The following is a 26,040-nucleotide window of genomic DNA, read 5'->3' as shown; positions in this document are numbered from 1 at the left end:
AAAAGCAAAGCGATAAGCAGCAAATCTAGAGATAGGAACCCCAAGTCATGTTTTAAAATCTGTGTGCCACAGAAAAAAATTACTTTGAAAGGGAGAGAAAAACTACAGGAATTACAGAATTAACTTTTATGGAAAGGTATAAAATATTATTTAGTTCATGGCCAATGTAGGAGAAATTAAACATTTTAAATAATATTTTGGGCTCCCAAAGTAAAAAACAAAACAATTTTAATGAAATGCATTTTTGCTTTCATGTTCAATTATATGTATTCTTTTTCTCTAAAACTTTTTATTAAAATTTGGGATTTGTAAAATTGTTTTAAAAATATGTCACAGAGAAAGGTAAAACATATCAAGGTTAACATAAAAATAAACTATCTTTCTAATACTTTAAGAACAAGAAACCAGTGACTGTTAAGCTTGATGCTTATTGTAAAAAGAGCAAGTTCAAAAAGCAGAAGAGGAAAACTACTTTTTTAATGTTGAATTTTTATGTAATTATTTAACTTTCACTATGAAAGGTCAATAATGCCTACACTGAATCACTGGAATATTCCATATCCTTTCTGATAAGTTTCTGGTAAGAATTTCTACTCTTATTTGAAAGCTCACTGAGGCTTTTCCCCCATAGCTATAAGACAAGATTATGACTAGCAGGTCCCCTGAACTAGTAATGATGCCTTCATCAACTCTAAAATGAACTGAATGCATATATAATGCCAAATATTTGCTTCCACATAATAATTTCTCATACCTGCTGCATCATTTACTAATAGCATTATAGTTTACTATAATGCCATAAAATAGGTGTGGGAGGATTGTTTTTTAGCTTGGGAAATCCATCGAAAAGAAAATTTGGTAATTAGCTATCTTTTCACACATCGCTAAGCAAAGAAAGAAAATGTTGCCCACCCATTTGGTAATAAGTTGTGTGGCTGGTGATGAGAATTTAGTGTAATAAACCATGCCAAGAGCTATATAGAACTTGCTGTGTGTGAGAGATGCAGTATCTAATCTACAGCTACATTTACTTTCTGTAATCACAAAATGTGTAATCCAAAAGAATAACCAATGTTTTCAAATAATTACAAGGGTAGGTCATAATTTTTTTCCAGTAGAAATAATATAGGAGGTTGATAAATATGAAATGTTCCATTTTATTGGTGATTATAGGTAGAAAAATCTTTACTTAAGTTTACCTTTAAAAATTTAGTGCTGTTTGGAGGCTGCTTTCTTCTTTCTTCTTTTCTTGGCTTATTACAAGCCCATAATCTCTTATCTAAAACCCCTGGGACCAGACAAGCTTGGGAGTTTATCATTCATTGGATTTTAGAAAGGTTTGCATACAATCTATTACATAACATCCCCAGTAGGAGTTAAGACAGCAACCCCTTTTAAACACATTAATATTTTTGCAGCAAATCAGATGATACATGACTATCCCTACTAAGAGACTAACAGACTGTAAACAATCGTACATCCAGTTCATTGGGTCAGGCAGTGCTGCCAAACAAGTTACCAAAGAACTTCGGACGCTCAGAGTGTTTGGATTTTGTAACTATAGACAGGCGGTTGTGAATCTACAGTGGTCCTATTGAAAACAGTAAATGCACTTTTCCTAAGGTCCTGGCATACATTCTGACCAGGAGAATTAATTTTAACAAAAGAACATCTCTAATGTCATTTTCAGTATCAGTACATGCCTGACTCGGAGAACAATGAAAGATCCGTCCTTCATGCCCAGGGCCAACTGAGATCCATCGGGGCTGAAAGCAACGCTACGAACCGCTTCCTCCATGTTACAGCGGGCGATCAAGGCATGGTCTGCCAGGCTCCACAGCCTAAGCACAATTCAAAGTCAAAGACGAAACAAAACAACTTCTCATAGTCATCAGCCAGCCCAAGGCCGAAGGCCTGTTCACCACTGAGATAATAACAAGAAAGACTGCAGTAACCTCACACCAGTGTCCTTCCTCTTGGCATGTCTGGGAATCTGGGAAAGTGTTTAGTCTATCTTTATGTGATTCTCACCATTTGAAATACCCAGCAAGAAATATAAAATGAGATAACATTTCCAAAGATTTTGAGATTCATAAAATAAGGAAAATTTAAACACTACTTCACACAAAATTATACTTTGGAGATTAAAAATTGTTCTGGATTTATACCAATGGCTGTTAATAACACTTATAGGATAAGAGGTACTACTAGATGCTGTTATTGCTTTTTGAAAAAAAAAAATACGAGTTCCATTCCAGTAACTGTGTTACGTAAGCACATACAGATTGAAATACACATTACATTTGTTGGCCTCCTGAGCAAGAAGTATTTTAGATGGAGAAGAACGAATGATACCCCTGCCCAGGATGGTTCCAAAGTTGGCTGTACACAGTCATATGCTGTCACTCCTCACGAGCAACCTGGGCGCCCCACTGCTGATGGGTCCCCTCTTGGTTGGGGCCGGGGCGGCGGGGGATACTTCGCCGTGCCCCTGGCTGATGGGCACAGCTACTGCTGGAGAAACAGAGGTCAAGTGCAAGTGCCACTCACAGAATTTTCAGCAGCTCCTTGGAACATCTAATCCAGGCACCTCAAACTGAGAGAACACGAACTAAACATTTGAAGACCCAAATAAGGGTTTCCATGTGAGACGCAATTGCGGCATCTGACCTCTCTCTGTTACTACTCTGAAGACAGTCTTCTTAACGTGCAAACAACAGTATCTGCGAGGGGGTCTGAGAATCTAAGTCCTGTCATAAAGAACCACGAATAAGTCAAATGTGGTGCAATTTCTCTAAATGCATTCTGCCCTCAGGAGGGATGGTGGCATGCGCCTTGCAATGCAGGGCTGCGCCGTGAATAGTTTATCCCTTAGGCAGCCTGCACTGTTCAGCCTAAAGCTTATGGTATGCTTTCAATACCTTGTCCATTATTCATAATCTCACGCTGCTTTTAGCCTTGTACTATTTTAAGCAATGTAAACTTTGCTTGACTAGCATGAAGAAACCATCACTCCTCAGCAAACTGCACTAATCTTATAAACCCGCTAAGCTAATTTTTATCAAGAAATTATGACTTATACCCTTCCTACATTTCAAAACTCAGTGTAAAAATGCCATTTAAAACTTTAGCCAAATTAATGGTTAAGGAAAGTAATACAAATTCTGGCAGTAAGGGCTCTTTGCAATTCTAAGACTCAACACAGTTGTTAAAATATAAAAGCCAACAACTTTCTTGAAATCCCTTATATCGGGATGGGTATGAATCAAGTTTCTTGGGTGTCTGAATAAGTTGGCATTGGTTTGGCTCAGAGTAATGGAAGGAAAAGGAAGAGAGGAGGAGGAAGTGAGTGTAGAGAAGTAAAAGCCAAATAAACATTTATGTCACATGAAGAGAAAATTGTAATCGTTTTCACTGATTTTTAGATTGATGAGGCTTTAGTGCTCAGTAGAAACTCAAAAATGGTTTTATCTTTGGATTTATGCTTTTCTAATGAGTATACCCATTGCATTTCACAAACATACAGAATAAGGGCGGGGGGTGGGGAGCAGTGACCTTTAGTCTAGTATACAGTGCTCCACTTTAGCTATTCAAACCCAGAAGCAGTAATCCATCAACTGAATATCAATCAGTCTCTTCCTCTCACTGTCACGGACTCTCTTTCTGGCCTGCTTGTTGCTGAGCACACTTAAAGCTCAGTAGTACGGAAATACTGGAATCAGTGGAATAGTCTTCATCTCACACTTTCAAATCAGTCTTTCAACAGTCTCAAGAACAGTGGAAGCAGAATCACTTTGCTCATGTTACTACTGTCAAGTTCTCAAATAACAGGTGATCCATAGTGAGAACACTTGAGGCCCTAAAAAAATGGGCATATTTTCTTAGGAACCCGCACTTTCCTTTGATCTGAAGACACTGTAAATTCTCACAGGGAATTTTGAGCAAAGAAAGAATTAATGACTCACGTGCTAAAGACGACTTTGAAAATCAGAATTTCAGTTCTCTCGGTGATGTTTAGTCTGTGACTAAACTGATGATGAGTGACTCAGCTGTGAAATTGCCAGGCTGCCTCCAGCAGGACCGAAGGTACGGGAAGAAACATGAGCTTATCACAGATGAGTGCACTCAGCTTACATCTTCAGCTGGAAGAGACCTGGAGGCCAATCTAACCAGCAGTAGTGAATTTTCACTTCTAAGAACATTTCTTGACTTAAGATGGAGCCAAAGAAAGATAGCAACAAGAAAAGGTCAAGAAGCCAACTGTTGTTAAGCAAAATGGCTTAACATTCTGTTTGGAAATTGTGAGGTTCTGCACTGTGGGTTATCCTTCTCTGAAAGTAATAAACAAATTTGGGCAAAATGAATCTGTTATCCCAGGGAGGTGAGTGAGGTTACAGCCACCCCTTCTGGGGCCTCACCTGACAGAGCGGTCATCGCTGCCTGTCACAGCCAGCGGCTTCTTGGGGTGCAGGGCCAGAGCCCAGAGCTCCCCCTCACAGTGGCCCTGCAGGATCAGCATTGGCTTGTCCCGTTCTCGCACGATCACTTCAAATATCTCGCTGTCCTGGGTCCCTGCTAGAAGGCGGTCTGCTTTCCAGCACACACTCCGGATAGAGAGGCCTGACGAAAATAAACGAATAAAATAAATGCATATCTCCACACCATTCACAAATAAAACACCTAAAGTTAATACCCTGTCACCAGGATAGCACCTAAGGCAACACATCTGAACAATGCCTGGGTGTGGAGAATCAACTCCACACACCACCCTGTGTTATTGACCACTGCCTTCTGTGTGTTAGTTGTTCCCCCGACCTCTTGTGATTTATTTTGTAAAGGAGTGACTGCTCTTTCCTGTCTGACTTAGGCTAACTGTGTTTCTACAGCAGGGTCTATATTAAATACAACACCTTAAAGTGAATATAAGAACAGGAATTGGTCTTTATGAAAACCTAACCCTCTTTGAAACAATTTCCTTCTGATTTGCTATGGAAAAGTTAATAATCACTTCAATCTTTAGGATGCTAACATTGTAATAAAATTATACGTGGGTGATACTACAGGACGGTTGATTATCACATTAGGCAAGTTCAGTATGTATTTGATCAGAACCTAGACTCATTCTGCTGGATAAATAGATGCACCCGTGTCCCAGAAATATGCAAATGAAACTCTAATTTCAGTCTCAGAATACCATCAAACATCTGAAGATGTTTTTCCTCACTGACTTATCGATTTATGGAATCTTCTCTAAGAGCACAGTACTCCCTTTTAAACCCAACCTTCCTCCGTATCATTCCATCCTCTTCAGGCAGATCCCCACTTGCCTGCCTGTGTGTTGATCTGGGCTTCTCTCAGTCTGTTCTATTCCTCACCGGCTACATTATTTACGTACATAGTGAATTTTCTCACGTCTGAATTAGAAATGCAGAAGCAATCCCACTTTCATAACTTTAAACTACTTAAGGATGTGATAAGCTTTGAGATCTGAGTTGTCTCCACGTCTGGCTTTGTGTCTTTTGTGTAAAAAGTGCCAGAAATCAGAGCACCTGGACTTCAGTCCTGCTCTACACCCGATTGGCCAGACATACCAGGGAGAGTCCCCTTTTCTCTGGGGACCAGTTTTTCTCCCCTTAAATGCAGATTGTAATTATGGAGACCATGTAATTTATCATCCAAATCAGGACCCCTCTGCAAGTAAAAGTAGGCTCTAGAGATTATTAAATTTACATAAGTTTGTAAAATATTTATTAACCAAGAAAGCAGCTTTACTATATTGAAAAACCTATTAAATAATTCTATCAAAAATATTTTCAAATCTAAAATTATAATGACACTTTATCACAGAATGAAAGGTCTAGGACAGAGGGACAAATAGGCAGACACACAGAAGATTTTTAGGGCCATGAAACTCCATAGGACCTATAATGGTAGGTATATGTTATTATACATGTGTCAAAACTCACAGAATATACAACACCAACAGTGAACCCTAATGTGAGCTATAGGCTTTCGGCGATGATATGTCAATGCAGGTTCATCCACTGTAACCAATGTACCATTCTGGTGGGCAATGTTGACAGGGAGGCTGTGTGTGTATGAGGACAGAGGTATATGAGAAATCTCTGTACCTTCCATTCAATTTTGCTGTGAACCTAAAACTGCCCTAAAAAAAATAAAGTCTGTTAAAAAAAATCCAGGACAAATGATGGGACAATATAAGGTTTAATTGGGGGTATCTGGACACCATAACTGAAATCCTCATTTATTTTTAATATTTATTTTTGGCTGTGTTGGGTCTTCGCTGCTGTGTGTGGGCTTTCTCTAGTTGCGGTGAGCGGGGGCTACTCTTCACTGCAGTGCACGGGCTTCTCATTGCAGTGGCTTCTCTTGTTGTGGAGCATGGGCTCTAGGCACGTGGGCTTCAGTAGTTGTGGCACACAGGCTTAGTAATTGTGGCTCACGGGGTCCAGAGCACAGGCTCAGTAGTTGTGGTGCACGGGCTTAGCTGCTCTGTGACATGTGCAATCTTCCTGGACCAGGGCTCAAACACGTGTCTCCTGCATTGGCAGGCGGATTCTTAACCACTGCGCCACCAGGGAAGTTCCTGAAATCCTCATCTCAACTCACTGTGGTCTTGAAAGTATCCAATGAGATAATGAATTTGTTTACAAAAAGTATTTTTTTTTAAGGTACAAGGCTATTATTACATGAGATAACTCTCTTTACTTCCTGCTCTGAATTCATTGTTATGTGTCTTGAAATGGAAGGAGACAGCACACAGGCAGATTTATTATTCCTGCTATGAGTAGTTAAGTAGGGATACCTTGGCAACGGCTAGTTCAGGGTCACTCAAAATCCTCCACTGCAAGCATCATGACGGGCTTTCAAGATTGAAAAGGACAGATGTGTGGGGAAAGCAGTCAGGATAAGATGGCAGGCTGACAGGGCAGGAAGCTCAGCTAAGGAGGAAACAATCCTTTTGCTACTGCCCCTTTCTCATCCTTATCTTTTTCCCATGCCTTATTATTAACATGTTCTGATTTTCTCTAGGAAGGGGGTGAATTTGTTGTCTCCCCAGCAGGCTTTGCATCATCTACAATTTTATTACAGGAAAGGTATAATACTTTGTTCTTCAGAAATAGGAAGTAAATAGGGATATTAATTATATTCCAAAATTGGCAAAAAAATTTAAAGAATTTACTAGTTTATTATATTCATTGTCCATTTCCTCTCACTAATGTCTGTGAAAACAAGCGTTTTCTCAGTTTTATACACTGCTGTATCCTCAGTACCTAGCACAGTGTCTGGCATGTGGTAGATGCTCAATAAGAATTGACGAATGAATAAAATAAAACATTCAAATCACAAACATTTCTCAAGTCTTGGAGATACCAAGAAATAAAAGACAACATCTCCACCCTCAATGAGACCCTTCAAAGAAGGAGGGATATATTCATTTATTTATACAAAAAATTTTTATTGAGCACCTATTACATGCCCAAGACTGGAGCCTGAACAGTAAACAAGCCAGGCTCATGCCCTCATGGATTTTGCACTCTAAGGAGGAGCCAGACATTTGTAAGCAGAGATATATATATTCATTTTATGAATATACAATAGGGAAAGGACAGTTTCTTCCATAAATGGTGTTGGAAAAACTAGACAGCCACATGCAAAAGAAACATATAAAATAAACTCAAAATGGATTAAAGACTTGAATATAAGACCTGAAAACATAAAACTCCTAGATGAAAACATAGGTGGTAAGCTCTTTGACATCAGTCTTGGCTATAATTTTTTGGCTCTGACACCAAAAGCAAAAACAACAAAAGCAAAAGTAAACAAGTGAGACTACATCAAACTAGAAAGCTTCTGCACAGCAAAGGAAACCATCAACAAAACGGTAAGGCAACCTACCAAATGGGAGAAGATATTTGCAAATCATACATCTGATAAGCGGTTAATATCCAAAATATATAGAGAGCTCATACAACTCAATAGCAAAAACCCCCAATCTGATTAAAAAATGGGCAGAGGATCTGAATAGACACTTTCCCAAAGAAGACATACAGATAGTCAACAGATACATGAAATGATGCTCCACATCCCTAATCGTCAGAGAACTGCAAATCAAAACCACAATGAGGTGGGCTTCCCTGGTGGTGCGGTGGTTGAGAATCCGTCTGCTAATGCAGGGGACACGGGTTCGAGCCCTGGTCTGGGAAGGTCCCACATGCCGCGGAGCAACTAGGCCCGTGAGCCATGACTACTGAGCCTGCACGTCTGGAGCCTGTGCTCCGCAACAAGAGAGGCCGCGATAGTGAGAGGCCCGCGCACCGCGATGAAGAGTGGCCCCCGCTTGCCGCGACTGGAGAAAGCCCTCGCACAGAAACGAAGACCCAACACAGCCAAAAATAAATAAATAAATAAAATTAAAAAAAAAAAAAAAAAAACCACAATGAGGGAATTCCTTGGTGGTCCAGTGGTTTGGACTCCATGCTTCCACTGCAGGGGGCAGGGGTTTGATCCCTGGTCAGGGGACTAAGACCCTGCAAGCTGCAGGGTGCAGCCAAAAATACAAAAACAAAAAACAAAAACCATAATGAGATATTATCTCATACTTATTACAATGGCTATTATTTTTTCAAAAAGACAAGAAATAACAAGTGTTGGCAAGAATGTGGGGCAAAGGGAACACTTGGGCACTGTGGGAATGTAAATTGGTATAGCCACTATGGGTAACACCATGGAGGTTCCTCAAAAATTAAAAATAGAACTACTGTATGATCCAACACTGCTGCTTCTGAAGCAAACAAAAACACTAACTCTAAAAGGTATCTGCACCCCCATGTTCCCTGCAACATTACTCACAATAGCCATGATATGCAAACAACCTAAGCGTCCATCAATGGATAAAGAAATGTGATACATACATGTACAATAGAATATCATTCAGCTACAAAAAAAGGAATTATTGCTATTTGGGACAACATGGGTGACTTCTGAGGGCATACTGCTAAGCAAAATAAGTCAGACAGAGAAAGACAAATATTGTATGATCTCACTTTTATGTGGAATCTAAAATATAAAAGTAAAAACAAACCCAAAAAACTCACAGATACAGAGAACAGATTGGTGATTGCCAGAGGTAGGGGTGGGCAGTAGGCAAAATGGGTGAAGGTAGTCAAAGGCACAAACTTCCAGTTACAAAATAAATAGGTCCTGGCTGGGGGTGTAATGGACAGCATGATGAATATGTACAATGTACATTTAGTAATATCGTAATGTATATTTGAGAGTAGCTAATGTATCTTGAAAGTGGATTTTAAAAGTTTTCATCACAAGAAAAAAAATGTGTAACTATGTGTGGTGATGGACATTAACTAGGCTTATTGTGGTCATCGCTTTGAGACAAATATATACTTTATGTATAGAGAACACATATATAATACATACATATTATAATATATGTAATATAATATATATTATATACACACATTGTATATAATCATTATGTTGTATATCTGAAACTGTTATATGTCAATCAGTAAAAATGATATATACATACATATATACAGCTATATATATATACACATCTTATATATCTTAGCAATGTTACATATTTTAACTGTTATCAAAATACTCAAAGCACAATCCTTTTATAATTCCATTGACTGTCCTAAAGACTCACCCTTTCCAAGCAGGCCTGGCACCCAAGGCACTACTACAAGCATGAACAGGCCAGTTCTTCCCGTTTTCCTCCAACAGTGTATTCCTCCATCCCCTAAGACTAAATGGCTTGAAAACAGAGTTTCTCCCAAAGGACCAGCACTGTGTTTGATCCAGCGTACAAACATTTTTCTCCCCACCATCCCCACTATTTTTTAACTTCTTGTTTGGGGAACAAATTCAGAAAGGTCAAGAATATTATAACAAACAACCCATCACATGGAATCAATGTGTTAACATTTTAAAAATATTTGCTTTGTCTTTAAGAGGTTTAGAACAAAAAAGAACCTTCCACCTCAGCCTAGACTGATGAGGCAGTCCAGCTACACAGCACCCAACTGTGTTTTCAGACTGTGTCCAGGGAGTTCCTGGATTCCTAAAAGAGCCGCAGGGGCCTGGCAAGGAGAGTGCAGGGAAATGAGGGGCGAGAGGCAGAGTCTGAGGATCCAACCCCTGCTTTTCCCTCAACAACTCACAGTCTATGTTTTCTAGCGGATTTCATTTGAAAAAAGCGTTCCACTGAACTAACCAACAAAAGGGAGAAGATTTACATGTAGCAAAGGCAATGAACTTAAACTGATAATGGATTATTTCTGACTAAGTAGGGGCAGGGGAAGAAGTAGAGAGACAGAACCAGGGGAGGAGTTGTTTCATTTTCATTGTTTGCAACATAAACCTAATGAGCTGTGAACATTTTCTCTGGAGACCAGCTCAGGATCTCCACAAACACTCAGTTCTTCAAAGAGATAAATTGGATTTTGTCACATCAGACAAGTCGACCCCAGGGCTCTACCTACAGAGACAGACAGGATGCTAGGCCACTCTCACTTCCCAGAGAACCATTTAAAATAGGAATGACTTGTAAATTTTGGAGATTAATCCTTTGTCAGTTGCTTCATTTGCAAATATTTTCTCCCATTCTGAGGGTTGTCTTTTGGTCTTGTTTATGGTTTCCTTTGCTGTGCAAAAGCTTTGAAGTTTCATTAGGTCCCATTTGTTTATTTTTGTTTTTATTTCCATTTCTCTAGGAGGTAGGTCAAAAAGGATCTTGCTGTGATTTATGTCATAGAGTGTTCTGCCTATGTTTTCCTCTAAGAGTTTTATAGTGTCTGGCCTTACATTCAGGTCTTTAATCCATTATAATTTTGTGTATGGTGTTAGGGAGTGTTCTAACTTCATTCTTTTACATTTGGCCATCCAGTGGTCCCAGCACCACTTATTGAAGACGCTGTCTTTTCTCCATTGTATATTCTTGCCTCCTTTATCAAAGATAAGGTGGCCATATGTACGTGGGTTTATCTCTGGCCTTTCTATTCTGTTCCATTGATCTATATTTCTGTTTTTGTGCCAGTATCATACTGTCTTCATTACTGTAGCTTTGTAGTATAGTCTGAAGTCAGGAAGCCTGATTCCTCCAGCTCCATTTTTCGTTCGCAAGATTGCTTTGGCTATTTGGGGTCTTTTGTGTTTCCATACAAATTGAGAAATTTTTTGTTCTAGTTCTGTGAAAAATGCCATTGGTAGTTTGATAGGGATTGCATTGAACTACCATACGACCCAGCAATCCCACTACAGGGCATATACTCTGAGAAAACCATAATTCAAAAAGAGTCATGCACCAAAATGTTCATTAGAGCTCTATTTACAATAGCCAGGAGATGGAAGCAACCTAAGTGTCCATCATCGGATGAATGGGTAAAGAAGATGTGGCACATATATACAAGGCATATTACTCAGCCATAAGAAGAAATGAAATTGAGTTATTTGTAGTGATGTGGATGGACATAAAGTCTGTCATACAGAGTGAAGTAAGTCAGAAAGAGAAAAACAAATACCATATGCTAACACATATATACGGAATCTAAGAAAAAAAAAGGTCATGTAGAACCTAGGGGTAAGACGGGAATAAAGACACAGACCTACTAGAGAATGGACTTGAGGATATGGGGGGGGGGAGGGGTAAGCTGTGACGGGGTGGGAGAGTGGCATGGACATATATACACTACTGGGCGTGAGGTGGATAGCTGATGGGAGGCAGCCGCATGGCGTGGGGAGATCAGCTCGGTGCTTTGTGACTGCCTGGGGGGGGGGTGGGATAGGGAGAGTGGGAGGGAGGGAGACGTAGGAGGGAGAAGATATGGTAACGTATGTATATGTGTGGCTGATTCAGTTTGTTATAAAGCAGAAACTAACACACCATTGTGAAGCAATTATACTCCAATAAAGATGTTAAAAATAAATAAGAATTAAGCAACAAAAAAATAAAAAAAATTTAAAAAAAGGAATGACTTCCTAAGGACACCTCAGTGGGTAGAGAGCTATATTCAAGTTTCCTAATAACGTCCCATTTAGGAACGTTATTGGTCACCTCGGACTGGCCGAGGTGACCATTGCTTTGGTAAGTATTAAGTTGGCTTTGTTTCTTTATCTTCTGCTCTGGGAGTCAGACAAATATAAGGTATTATCTGGACTACGGTTAGAAATCCACCAGGAGTGAAAAGAGAGCCAGGGAAAACCATCCTAATTATTTTAAACTATAGAAATTCTCCTTTCTTCTTAAAAAGTGCATGTTTCAGAGACTCTTGACAGAATGAACTGAAGGCATTTTGCTGAATTGGTGAGGGGTGCACATTTTGGACACGGGGGCCTTCTCGGCCGCTCGTTCTACGATGAGAAATGTGGGGTTCTGGCCTGTGCTTGGTCCAGACAGCCAGCAGATGGCAGTAGAGAGCAACCACCCACCTCAACATAAAAATCCTAGAGGCTAAGATCAAATTTTCACCAGCCCTTTGCCCGGATTTTATATTCAGACCAGGGAGTGGGAAACATTATCCTTTCAATCCCCTCTGTGACAGTTCTGAAACCTGGGCATGGGAGATCTAGTCCATGAGTATCAACACAGACCTAAAGGACATTGCTTATTTTCCACTAGGTCATTGAATGGTTAAGTACAGGGACTGGATTTATATCCCAGCTCTGTGACATGGCAAGTATTTAACCTTTCAAAGCTTCAGTTGCCCTACCTGTAAATTGCAGAGAATATTAGCACTCACACATCACAGCCCTGTTACGAGGATTCAATGCAATCGTATATTTAAACACTTGACCCAGTGTCTGGTACTTAGGAAACTAATCAATAAATATCAGTTGTTATTATTTTTAACCAGCAGGTTTTTACTGAGTTCACATCTCAATGGAGAACAACCTGCTGTGCGTGTGGTCAGATTCCGTCCCCAGGCAGGGTCAGCACCACGAGCTATGAAGTTGCTGCTTTTGCCTTTCCTTGAGTCTCTTAGTTACATCCTTGTGTTACAACTTATTTGTCATGTTGTTTGTTACCATTTTTTTAAATAGATCTTTATTGGAGTATAATTGCTTTACAATACTGTGTTAGTTTCTGTAGTACACCAAAGTGAATCAGCCATATGCATACATATCCCCTCCCTCTTGAGCCTCCCTCCCACCCTCCCTATCCCACCCCTCTAGGTCATTTTGACGTGCCAGCACTGCCGACTCTCAGAAGGAAAGGCTATATCTGACAAAAAGAACTCTTTGGGGAATAAAATGTTTTTCTTCCCTCAGTTGTTTGGCCCAAGAAGGGAAGACTGGCAGCTGGGAGGGGGTTGGTATTGATACTTATTAGTGTTCTTAAATCTGGTGCACCGAGGCCTGATATATGGTAAAGGGCCAAGAGCAGTTGCTCCAACACTTACTGTCCATCAGAAACTACATAGAAAGTGTTTTTAAAACAGGGATGCCCAGGGAATTCCCTGGCAGTCCAGTGGTTAGGACTCTGTGCTTTCACTGCTGAGGGGGCGGGTTCGATCCCTGGTCGGGGAACTAAGATCCCCACAAGCCTCGCGGCGTGGGCAAAAACAAAACAAAACAAAACATGGATGCCTGGACCCTACTCAGAAGTTTCTCTCAATTGCCCTGGAGTGGAGCTGGGCATAGTTATTTTTAGCTCACCAGGGCTGAGAACCACTTGTTGAGAACCAACCACTATCAAGCTGTTCCCAAACTAGTGTGCGTTCTCAGACCTTAGTCAGACTGCTGAAAATTCAGATTTCCAGGCTGATTCTAATGCAGTGGTTCTTCAACCAAACGTTGGAAAACTCCACTCTAGTAGATTAGAAAGCTGAAGGCCTGATGAGCAGATAGCCAAAAATAAGTGCAACTTTGAGAAATCCTTTTGGAGTCAAACAAACAAGTTCTGTAAATGGGCAGGAACGGTTCTCCCAGACATTCCCAGCCCTGCACCCAGAGCTTTGCACATGTGCCCAGGAAGGCTCACAGCGACTCAGGAGGAGGCCCTCGGACAGCACCAGGCCATAGGTAGGGACAGGAAATATATAAATGCGGAAATTACAGCACAGACAGTTTACCTTATTTGCCCCAAGTCCCAGAGCGAGTAGGTGATGGAGATAAAATGAGGATTCAGGCAGTGCCAGTCTGGAGCAAACTCTCTTCCCCACAAAGGTATTTCCCTTCTCTGTGGATGCGCACCCAGGACATGGTACCAAAGATCAAACAAGAGAGCATGATGGCCTTCTCCTACCAACCTAATCTTATTAAAGGTGAAGTACTAAGGAGCGCCCCAGGTAAAAGGTAATAAAAGGACAAGAGGGAGAGAGATTTCACTCAGACGGAAGAGGGAGTGTTGGGAGGGGATGTGGGAAAACTGCAGCCCCCCACCCCCCCAGCAGGAGGTGGCTGAGGTGCCTAGGGAGTCTGGAGGTGGGCCAGGGGCTCTGGCGGCCTAGGGTAATGCGGAAGGCAGAGTCCGGAACCTAAGGGAAACAAGAGGGAGGGAAGGCGGGCATCTCCCCAGGGATTCGTGAGCACCAATGACCAGGGAACAGGAGTGGCTTTATGATTCACAGAGCCCAGTACAAAATGGAAATGTGAGGTCCCCTTGTTTAAGACTGATTAAGAATTTCAAGATCAAGAGGGAAGAGATATGGGAACATATGTATATGTTTAACTGATTCACTTTGTTATAAAGCAGAAACTAACACACCATTGTAAAGCAATTATACCCCAATAAAGATGTTAAAAAAAAAAAAAAAAGAATTTCAAGATGATGACAGCAAGCACTAAACCAAGTGTAGGGCCCTCCTGCAAGTAGGCAGAGCTCATGCCCCGGGAGCCAGCCGTGCCTGGGGACCCCCAGAGCTGCTGCAGGAAATACGGGATCCTGCATGCAGAGCGCCTAGCACAAAGCACCACGAGCCTGCAGCATGAAGTGCCCACGGCCTGCTGCTCCTGTTTACAAGGGCTCTCTGCCTGAGAACTTCCATCAGATACTCTCTACAAAATCCACTCCTCAGGACCCCAAATCCCATAGCCTCAGGAATACTGAAGGATCCACACAGCCTAACGGGACCCCGGAGGACAGAAACACACTGCCAAGCCCGCTGCCTTCACCCCAGGGAAGGAACACCCAGGCTGGTCTTTGTAGGAGGCCGGCTCGGTCAGAGTGTTTACAGGGGAATTACTACCAGAACAAACCAGACAGCCAGCCTCTGCTTCTCTGACACCACGTCCCACACCAAGCCTGAGCAAACAACAGGCGACGCTCCTCGGGTGGCGCACCTCACCATCCGCAGCTCCTGCACGTTCCTCTGCAGGGCTTCCACTTGCTCAGAACACCAGTGACGCAGGAGGTCCTAAAGGACAAAGGTGAGCAGACAGGGAGAGGTGATGGATGCGATGGGAGTGGAGGTGAGCAATGAAGCACTCAAGGGACCAGGAGAACCACAGAAGATACTTGCTTTGTTTCTATCATCAACAAGGCTGCTTTCAGATTTGAGAGTTGGTCCTTTGAACCTTCTATACCAGGGTTTCTCAGTTGCGGCACTGTGAACATTAGGGGCTGGATAATTCTTAGTCGAGGTGTCTAACATTGCAATATGTCATTTTAGGATGTTTAGCAGCGCCCCTGGCCTCAAGAATGCCAGTAGCACCCTCCCAGTTGATAATCAAAAATGTCTCCAAACAATGCCAACTGTCTTCCAGAAAATAAAAACGCCCCTGTTTCAGAACCACTGGACAGAATGATCCTCAATGTACTCTGAGGGAGAAAAATGGTAATAAGAAGAATGGGTAGTGGGGAAGAGTCACCTGCGCTCCCACCTCTAATCCTGCCCCACTCTAGTCCACTCTCTGCTCTGGAGCAGATGGAGCCCTGACCGTGACACTCACCCCCTTAAGCCTTTCTATGACCTCCTACTGCTGGTCCGTGGGGGCCAAGCTTGAACACAGAAATTATCTGTTCCTCCCTCTGAAGCATTTCACCTGTCACCGTGCACTACAGTCACACGATGCACTCTTCATCATTCGTCCATTTCCAGGGTGCCTGCGTGTGCCAGGCACTGTTCTAAGGGCTTGCTTGGGAGGCATCAGTGAACAAAGAGGCTCCTGCCCTTGTAGAAATAGACAACAGCCATAAGCATCACAAACAGGTAAGTTATACTGTTTGTTACAAGGTGAAAAGAAGATCTGTGAACAGAGGATCAAGAGTGCGGGATGGTGGAGGCAGAGTGGGTTGCAATTTTAAGTAAGGTCATCTGGGCAGCTTCACTTGAGCAAAGGAGAGGGGTAGTAATCATGCAGATTCCTGGGGAGAGTGATGCAGGCAGAGGGAGCAGCCTGGGCAGAGGGCAGAGCAGAGGGCGGGAGGCCTGAGGGGGAAGGGGCCTGGTAGGCCATCCTAAGGATGTGTACTCTTTTTCTTTGGAAGATGGGAATCATGGCAGGGTTTTGAGGAAATGTGACCTGGGTCATGTAAATTTCCAACAACTCCCTCCAGCTGCTATTCTGAGAATAACGGCTGAAGCAGGGACACAAGTTATAAAGCAACTGCAGTAGCCTGCGCGCAAGATGGTGGTTCAGACCAGTGAGGGGGCAGAGGAGATGGTGAGAAGGCTAAGAAGAGGCATCTTGTATCCTCGAGACTTCAGCCTCCTTCTCTTGCTCAACACTGAGGGAATGCTGCTTGACCTAATGCAGATTCAGAGTCTACGGTTCATTAGACATAGCAACGATTCAATAAACATGTGTTGGGAGTTAAAATAAACACACAAAAAACTCCAATAAAATGCATGAAGCACACTTTTTAGAAGAGCCTATCTAGTTCCTAGGCACGTTTCTGACACTTAGTAGATGCTTAATAAATGCTTATTGAATGGATAAGTAAATGAATAATGCATCTTATACTGTGTGACTAATTACTGTACTCCTTTAGACATAATCATTTACAACCATTAGCTCAAAGTATTTTATTACCACAGATGTAATTCATTTTGATTGCCTTGCTTTAAGAATTATTTTTGGCTTTTTTTGCTGCTACTGTAAGTCATTTAAGCTTCATTATTTTACCTAGGTCATAAATTTGTTTTAAAAATGATCAGACTCAAAATGCACTTTTGTTGAGTTTGGTGTGAGACTTGAGTTACAGCTCTAATCCTACAATGGCCCTGAGCTTCATTCTATTCATCATAAGGTGATAGAGTTCCACATGATGACATCATGTGGAACTCTATGTCTCTCCCAGCTTGAAAATTCCAGAACTTGATATTCACTGAAAAATGTACTGGAGGTCCACCATCCCATATATCTGAAATTTTTGGTGGTAGGTGCATTTTGGAATTTTGAAAATTTTGGATTTTGAACTCATGTAATAGATCCAGTGGAGTCTGGGGCAGCACCTTGAAATCAAATATTTCTGCGATGAAGGGTATGAATATTCACACATATGAAGACAATAAACAGCTTCATAATAAGTGTAAGTCATGTTTTGCTGCCAAATTAGTTATAAAAAATATTTTGGAAAAAAGAAAAGTTGCACCCTTACCTAACACCATGTCCAAAAATTACCTCAAAAATGGATCAAAGACCTAAATATAAGAGCCCAAACCATAAAACACTTATAAGAAATCTTGAGAGCTCTTCATGAAATTGTATTGTATTTGGCAATAAATTCTTGCTATGACACCAAAAGCACAGGTAATAACACAGAAAAATAGATATATTGGATTACATCAAAATTAAAAACTTTTATGCATCATAGGACATAATCAACAGAGAAGGCAACCTAGGCAATGGGAGAAAATATTTACAAATCATATATCTGATAATGGGGTTAATATCTAAGATATATAAAGAATATTTACAGCTTGGCAACAAAATAACAAATAACCTGATTTAAAAATCGGCAAAGGGAGTCGAAAACAAGATGGCAGAGTAGAAGGATGTGCTCTCACTCCCTCTTGCGAGAACACCAGAATCACAACAAGCTGCTGGACAATCATCGAAAGGAAGACACTGGAACTCACCAAAAAAAATACCCCACATGCAAAGACAAAGGAGAAGCCACAATGAGACGGTAGGAGGGGTGCAATCACAGTAAAATCAAATCCCATAACTGCTGGGTGGGTGACTCACAGACTGGCGAACACTTATACCACAGAAGTCCACCCACTGGAGTGAAGGTTCTGAGCCCCACGTCAGGCTTCCCAACCTGGGGGTCTGACAACAGGAGGAGGAATTCCTAGAGAATCACATTTTGAAGGATAGTGGGATTTGACTGCAGGACTTTCACAGGACTGGGGGAAACAGAGACTCCACCCTTGGAGGGCACACACAAAGTAGTGTGCGCATTGGGACCCAGGAGGAGTAGTGACCCCACAGGAGAATGAACCAGACCTACATGCTAGTGTTGGAGGGTCTCCTGCAGAGGCAGGGGGGTGCTCTGTTTCACCGTGGAGACAAGGACACTGGCAGCAGAAGTTCTGGGAAGCACTCCTTGGCGTGAGCCCTCCAAGAGTCCACCATTAGCCCCACCAAAGAGCCCAGGTAGGCTCCAGTGTTGGGGTGCCTCAGGCCAAACAACCAACAGGGAGGGAACCCAGCCCCACCCATCAACAGTCAAGTGGATTAAAGTTTTACTGAGCTCTGCATACCAGAGCAACAGACAGCTCTACCCACCACCAGTACCTCCCATCAGGAAATTGCACAAGCCTCTTATATAGCCTCATCCACCAGAGGGCAGACAGCAGAAGCAAGAAGAACTACAATCCTGCAGCCTGTGGAACAAAAACCACATTCATAGAAAGATAGACAAGATGAAAAGGCAGAGGGCTATGTACCAGATGAATGAACAAGATAAAACCCAGAAAAACAACTAAATGAAGTGGAGATAGGCAACCTTCCAGAAAAAGAATTCAGAATGATAATAGTGAAGATGATCCAGGACCTCAGAAAAAGAAGAGAGGCAAAGATCAAGAAGATGCAAGAAATGTTTAACAAAGGCCTAGAAGAATTAAAGAACAAACATACAGATATAAACAATACAATAATTGAAATGAAAAATACACTAGAAGGAATCAATAGCAGAATAACTGAGGTAGAAGAATAGATAAGTGACCGGGAAGACAGAATGGTGGAATTCACTGCTGCCGAACAGATTACAGAAAAAAGAGTGAAAATAAATTAAGACAGCCTAAGAGACCTCAGGAACAACATTAAACACAACAACATTCACATTATAGGGGTCTCAGAATGAGAACAGAGAGAGAAAGGACCAGAGAAAATATCTGGAGATTATAATCGAAAACTTCCCTAACATGGGAAAGGAAATAGCCACCCAAGTCCAGGAAGCCCAGCCAGTCCCGTACAGGATAAACCCAAGGAGAAACACGCCGAGACACATAGTAATCAAATTGGCAAAAATTAAAGACAAAGAAAAATTATTGAAAGCAGCAAGGGAAAAAAGACAAATAACATACAAGGGAACTCCCATAAGGTTAACAGTTGATTTCTCAGCAGAAACTCTACAAGCCAGAGGGAGTGGCATGATAAAGTGATGAAAGGGAAGAACCTACAACCAAGATTACTCTACCTGTTAAGGATCTCATTCAGATTTTATGGAGAAATCAAAAGCTTTACAGGCTTCTCTGGTGGCACAGTGGCTGAGAATCCGCCTGCCAATGCAGAGGATACAGGTTTGTGCCCCAGTCCGGGAGGATACCACATGCCACAGAGCGGCTAGGCCCATGAGCCATGGTCGCTGAGCCTGCGCATCCGGAGCCTGTGCTCCGCAATGGGAGAGGCCGCAAGAGTGAGAGGCTCGTGTACAGCAAAAAAAAAAAAAAAAAAAGCTTTACAGACATGCAAAAGTGAAGAGAATTCAGCACCACCAAACCAGCTCTACAACAAATGCTAAAGGAACTTCTCTAAGTGGGAAACACAAGAGAAGAAAAGGACCTACAAAAACAAACCCAAAACAGTTAAGAAAATGGTCATAGGAATATACATATCGATAATTACCTTTACCGTGAATGTATTAAATGCTCCAACCAAAAGACACAGGCTTGCTGAATGGATACAAAAACAAGACCCATCTATATGCTGTCTACAAGAGACCCACTTCAGACCTAGGGACACATACAGACTGAAAGTGAGGGGATGGAAAAAGATATTCCATGCAAATGGAAATCAAAAGAAAGCTGGAGTAGCTATACTCGTATCAGATAAAATAGACTTTAAAATAAAGAATGTTACAAGAGACAAGGAAGGACATTACATAATGATCAAGGGATCAATCCAAGAAGAAGATATAACAATTATAAATATATATGCACCCAATATAGGGGCACCTCAGTACATAAGGCAACTGCTAACAGTTATAAAAGAGGAAATCGACAATAACACAATAATAGTGGGGGACTTTAACACCTCACTTATAACACCTCACTTACACAAATGGACAGATCATCCAAAATGAAAATAATTAAGGAAACAGAAGCTTTAAATTACACAATAGACCAGATAGATTTAATTGATATTTATAGGACATTCCATCCAAAAACAGGAGATTACACTTTCTTCTCAAGCGCACATGGAACATTCTACAGGATAGATCACATCTTGGGTCACAAATCAAGCCTCAGTATACTTAAGAAAATTGAAATCATACCAAGCATCTTTTCTGACCACAACGCTATGAGATTAGAAATGACTTACAGGGAAAAAAGGTAAAAAACACAAACACATGGAGGCTAAACAATACGTTACTAAATAACCAAGAGATCACTGAAGAAATCAAAGAGAAAATCAAAAACTATCTAGCGACAAATGACAATGAAAACACGATGATCCAAAACCTATGGGATGCAGCAAAAGCAGTTCTAAGAGGGAAGCTTATAGCAATACAATCCTACCTCAAGAAACAAGAAAAATCTCAAGTAAACAATCTAACCTGACACCTAAAGGAACTAGAGAAAGAAGAACAAACAAAACCCAAAGTTAGCAGAAGGAAAGAAATCATAAAGATCAGAGCAGAAATAAATGAAATAGAAACAAAGAAAACAATAGCAAAGATCAATAAAACTAAAAGCTGGTTCTTTGAGAAGATAAACAAAATTGATAAACCATTAGCCAGACTCATCAAGAAAAAGAGGGAGAGGACTCTAATCAATAAAATTAGAAATGAAAAAGAAGTTACAACAGACACTGCAGAAATACAAAGCATCCTAAGAGACTACTACAAGCAACTCTAAGCCAATAAAATGGAAAATCTGGAAGAAATGGACAAATTCTTAAAAACGTATAACCTTCCAAGACTGAACCACGAAGAAACAGAAAATATGAACAGACCAATCACAAATAATGAAATCGAAACTGTGACTAAAAATCTTCCAACAAACAAAAGTCCAGGACACGATGGCTTCACAGGTGAATTCCATCAAATATTTAGAGAAGAGCTAACACCCATCCTTCTCAAACTCTTCCAAAAAATTGCAGAAGAGGGAACACTCCGAAATTCATTCTATGAGGCCACCATCACCCTGATACCAAAACCAGACAAAGACACTACAAAAAAAGAAAATTACACACCAATATCACTGATGACTATAGATGCAAAAACCCTCAACAAGATACTAGCAAACAGAAACCAACAACACATTAAAAGGATCATACACCACGATCAAGTGGGATTTATCCCAGGGATGCAAGGTTTCTTCAATATACGCAAATCAATCAAAGTGATACACCATATTAACAAATTGAAGGAAAAAAACCATATGATCATCTCAATAGATGCAGAAAAAGCTTTTGACAAAATTCAACAGCCATTTATGATAAAACCTCTCCAGAAAGTGGGCATAGAGGCAACCTACCTCAACATAATAAAGGCCATATATGACAAATCCACAGCAAACATCATTCTCAATGGTGAAAAACTGAAAGCATTTCCTCTAAGATCAGGAATGAGACAAGGATGTCCACTCTCACCACTATTATTCAACATAGTTTTGGAAGTTCTAGCCACAGCAATCAGAGAAGAAAAAGAAATAAAAGGAATACAAATTGGAAAAGAAGAAGTAAAACTGTCACAGTTTGCAGATGACGTGATACTATACATAGATAATCCTAAAAATGCCACCAGAAAACTACTAGAGCTAATCAATGAATTTGGTAAAGTTGCAGGATACAAAATCAATGCACAGAAATCTCTTGCATTCCTATACACTAAGGATGAAAAATCTGCAAGAGAAGTTAAGGAAACACTCCCACTTACCACTGCAACAAAAAGAATAAAATACCTAGGAATAAACCTACCTAAGGAGACAAAAGACTTGTATGAAGAAAACTATAAGACACTGATGAAAGAAATTAAAGATGATACCAACAGATGGAGAGATATACCACGTTCTTGGATTGGAAGAATCAATACTGTGAAAATGACTATAATACCCAAAGCAATCTACAGATTCAATGCAATCCCTATCAAATTACCAATGGCATTTTTTATGGAAATAGAACAAATCATCTTAAAAATTTTTATTTTATTTTATTTATTTATTTATTTATTTATGGCTGTGTTGGGTCTTTGTTTCTGTGTGAGGGCTTTCTCTAGTTGCAGCAAGTGGGGGCCACTCTTCATCGTGGTGCGCGGGCCTCTCACTATCGCGGCCTCTCTTGTTGCGTGGAGCACAGGCTCCAGACGCACAGGCTCAGTAATTGTGGCTCACAGGCCTAGTTGCTCCGTGGCATGTGGGATCTTCCCAGACCAGGGCTCGAACCTGTGTCCCCTGTACTGGCAGGCAGATTCTCAACCACTTCGCCACCAGGGAAGCCCCATCTTAAAATTTGTATGGAGACACAAAAGGCCCTGAATAGCCAAAGCAGTCTTGAGGGAAAAAACTGGAGCTGGAGAAATCAGACTCCCTGACTTCAGGCTATACTACAAAGCTACAGTAATCAAGACAATATGGTACTGGCACAAAAATAGAAACATAGATCAATGGAACAAGATAGAAAGCCCAGAGATAAACCCAGGCACCTATGGTCAACTAATCTATGACAAAGGAGGCAAAGATATACAATGGAGAAAAGACAGTCTCTTCAATAAGTGGTGCTGGGAAAGCTGGACAGCTACACATAAAAGAATGAAATTAGAACACTCCCTAACACCATACACAAAAATAAACTCCAAATGGATTAGAGACCTAAATGTAAGACCAGACACTATAAAACTTAGAGGAAAACATAGGAAGAACATTCTTTGACATAAATCACAGCAGGAACTTTTTTGATCCACCTCCTAGAGTAATGGAAATAAAAACAAAAATAAACAAATGGTCCCTAGTGAAACTTAAAAGCTTTTGCACAGCAAAGGAAACCATAAACAAGATGAAAAGACAACCCTCAGAATGGGAGAAAATATTTGCAAATGAATCCACGGACAAAGGATTAATCTCCAAAATATATAAACAGCTCATGCAGCTCAATATTAAGAAAACAACTCAATCCAAAAATGCGCAGAAGACCTAAATAGACATTTCTCCAAAGAAGACATACAGATGGCCACGAAGCACATGAAAAGTTGCTCAACATCACTAATTATTAGAGAAATGTAAATCAAAACTACAATGAGGTATTACCTCACACAAGTTAGAATGGGCATCATCAGAAAATCTACAAACGACAAACGCTGGAGAGGGTGTGGAGAAAAGGGAACACTCTTGCACTGTTGGTGGGAATGTAAATTGATACAGCCACTATGGAGAACAGTATGGAGGTTCCTTAAAAAATGAAAAATAGAATTACCATATGACCCAGCTATCCCCCTACTGGGCATATACCCTGAGAAAACTATAATTCAAAAAGACACATGCACCCCAATGTTCATTGCAGCACTATTTACAATAGCCAGGTCATGGAAGCAACCTAAATGCCCATTGCCAGACGAATGGATAAAGAAGATGTGGTACATGTATACAGTGGAATATTACTCAGCCATAAAAGGAAACAAAACTGAGTCATTTGTTGAGACGTGGATGGATCTAGAGACTGTCATACAGAGTGAAGTAAGTCAGACAGAGAAAAAGAAATATATATTAACGCATGTATGTGGAACCTAGAAAAATGGTACAGATGAACCGGTTTGCAGGGCAGAAGTTGAGACACAGATGTAGAGAATAAACACATGGACACCAAGGGGGGAAAACCACAGTGGGGTGGGGATGGTGGTGTGCTGAATTGGGCAATTGGGATTGACATGTATACACTGATGTGTGTAAAATTGATGACTAATAAGAACCTGCAGTATAAAAAAACAAACAAACAATAAAAACAACTAATACTAAACTTTCTTTGGGTTATTTGTATGGAAATATGTTAATATAAATGACATTACATGAAATTTCTAAAAATCTTATATGGTCTGATATAATGTTATAAGTCATAATTCTAGTTATTACTTTAAAATGTATATCTCAGAAATAAAAAATTTTTTTTTCACTGCAAAGTAATGGAGCTGTTACAGTGGAGGATTACTGGACTGGATGTCAATATTATGACATAGTATGAGTGTGTTTTTTGTTTGGTAATTGCAATCATTGTTGCTTTTGTTGTGGTCTTCCATTTACAATGCTTGGTGTCAGTTTATCTCAAAATACAGTGTGTGTGTGTGAAAAAAAAAATGGGCAAAGAACTTGAATAGAAATTTCTCCAAAGATGATATACAAATGGCCAACAAGCTTATGAAAGATGCTTAACATCAAAAATCATTAGGGAAATTCAATTGAAAACCACTTCACATATATCAGAATAGCTATTGTCAAAAAACCAGGGCTTCCCTGGTGGCGCAGTGGTTGAGAGCCCGCCTGCCGACGCAGGGGACACAGGTTCATGCCCTGGTCCAGGAAGATCCCACATGCCGCGGAGTGGCTGGGCCCGTGAGCCATGGCCACTGAGCCTGCGCGTCCGGAACCTGTGCTCCGCAACGGGAGAGGCCACAACAGTGAGAGGTCCCCATACCGCAAAACAAAAAAACAAACCAAAAAAAAACCCAGAAAGTGTCGGTGAGGATGTGGAGAAATTGAAATCCTTGTTCACTGCTGGTAGGAATATAAAAATGGTGCAGCTGCTATGGAAAACAGTATGGAAGTTCCTCAAACATATTAAAAATAGAAATACCATATGATCCAATAATTCCACTTCTGGATATATATCCCAAGGAATTGAAAGCAGAGTCTCAGAGACATTTGCGTACCCATGTTCATTGCAGCATTATTCACAATAGCCAAAAAGTGGAAGCAACCCAAGTATCCCTTAACAGATAAACGGATAAACAAAATGTGGTATACAACGAAATATTATTCAGCCTTAAGAACAAAGGAAATTCTGACACATGCTACAACATGGATGAACCTTGAAGACATTATTCTAAGAGAAATAAGCCAGTCACAAAAGAGCAAATACTGCATAATTCCACTTATACAAGAATAAGAATAGGCAACTTAGAACAGGCAAATTCACAGAGACAGAAAGTAGAATGGGGACTGCCAGGGCCAGGACGAGAAGGGAATGGGGAGTTGTTGTTTAATGGGTATGATGTTTCAGTCTGGAAAGATGAACAATGTTCTGGAGATGGATGGTCATGATGGCTGCATAAGGTGACTATACTTGATGCACTCATATGTTTACTGAAAAAGTGGTTAAAGTGGTAAATTCTGTGTATTGTGTATATCTTACCACAATAAAAAAGTTGGTTGCCCTCATAAAAAATATATATACATTTTGGCATTCTGAGTTTTTTGACTTCAGAATTGTAGATAAGGGATCCTGGATGAATTAGATCGCTGATTTATATCACCATGTAGTGTTAGTAAAAACTTGTTTGCAGACTCACCACTCGCAAAAGTTGTATGTCACTGGTATAAATAAAACACTACTATTCCTTTGATTGAGGAATGATCCTCTGGGCTTATGAAGTCCATTTTCTTTTACTAAGACTTG

The 26,040-nt window shown here is 40.7% G+C and overlaps 1 protein-coding gene across 1 annotated transcript in view; it reads right to left on the bottom strand.

Annotated features, from left to right (window-relative positions):
* Window positions 1-26,040, bottom strand: part of EML6 (EMAP like 6) — a 355,810-nt gene that overhangs the window by 158,052 nt on the left and 171,718 nt on the right. Inside the window, exons 7-8 of the mRNA XM_032652246.1 lie at window positions 4,419-4,620; window positions 1,704-1,841 (exon numbers count right to left, since the gene is read on the bottom strand). Of these exons, the coding sequence (XP_032508137.1) occupies window positions 1,704-1,841; window positions 4,419-4,620 (340 nt within the window). The remainder of the gene's footprint in view (window positions 1-1,703; window positions 1,842-4,418; window positions 4,621-26,040) is intronic.

Source organism: Phocoena sinus, chromosome 13 (genome assembly GCF_008692025.1).
Source record: "Phocoena sinus isolate mPhoSin1 chromosome 13, mPhoSin1.pri, whole genome shotgun sequence".
NCBI lineage: Eukaryota > Metazoa > Chordata > Mammalia > Artiodactyla > Phocoenidae > Phocoena > Phocoena sinus.
Note: the sequence above shows the minus strand (reverse complement) of the source record. Positions and strands in the feature narration are given on the sequence as shown.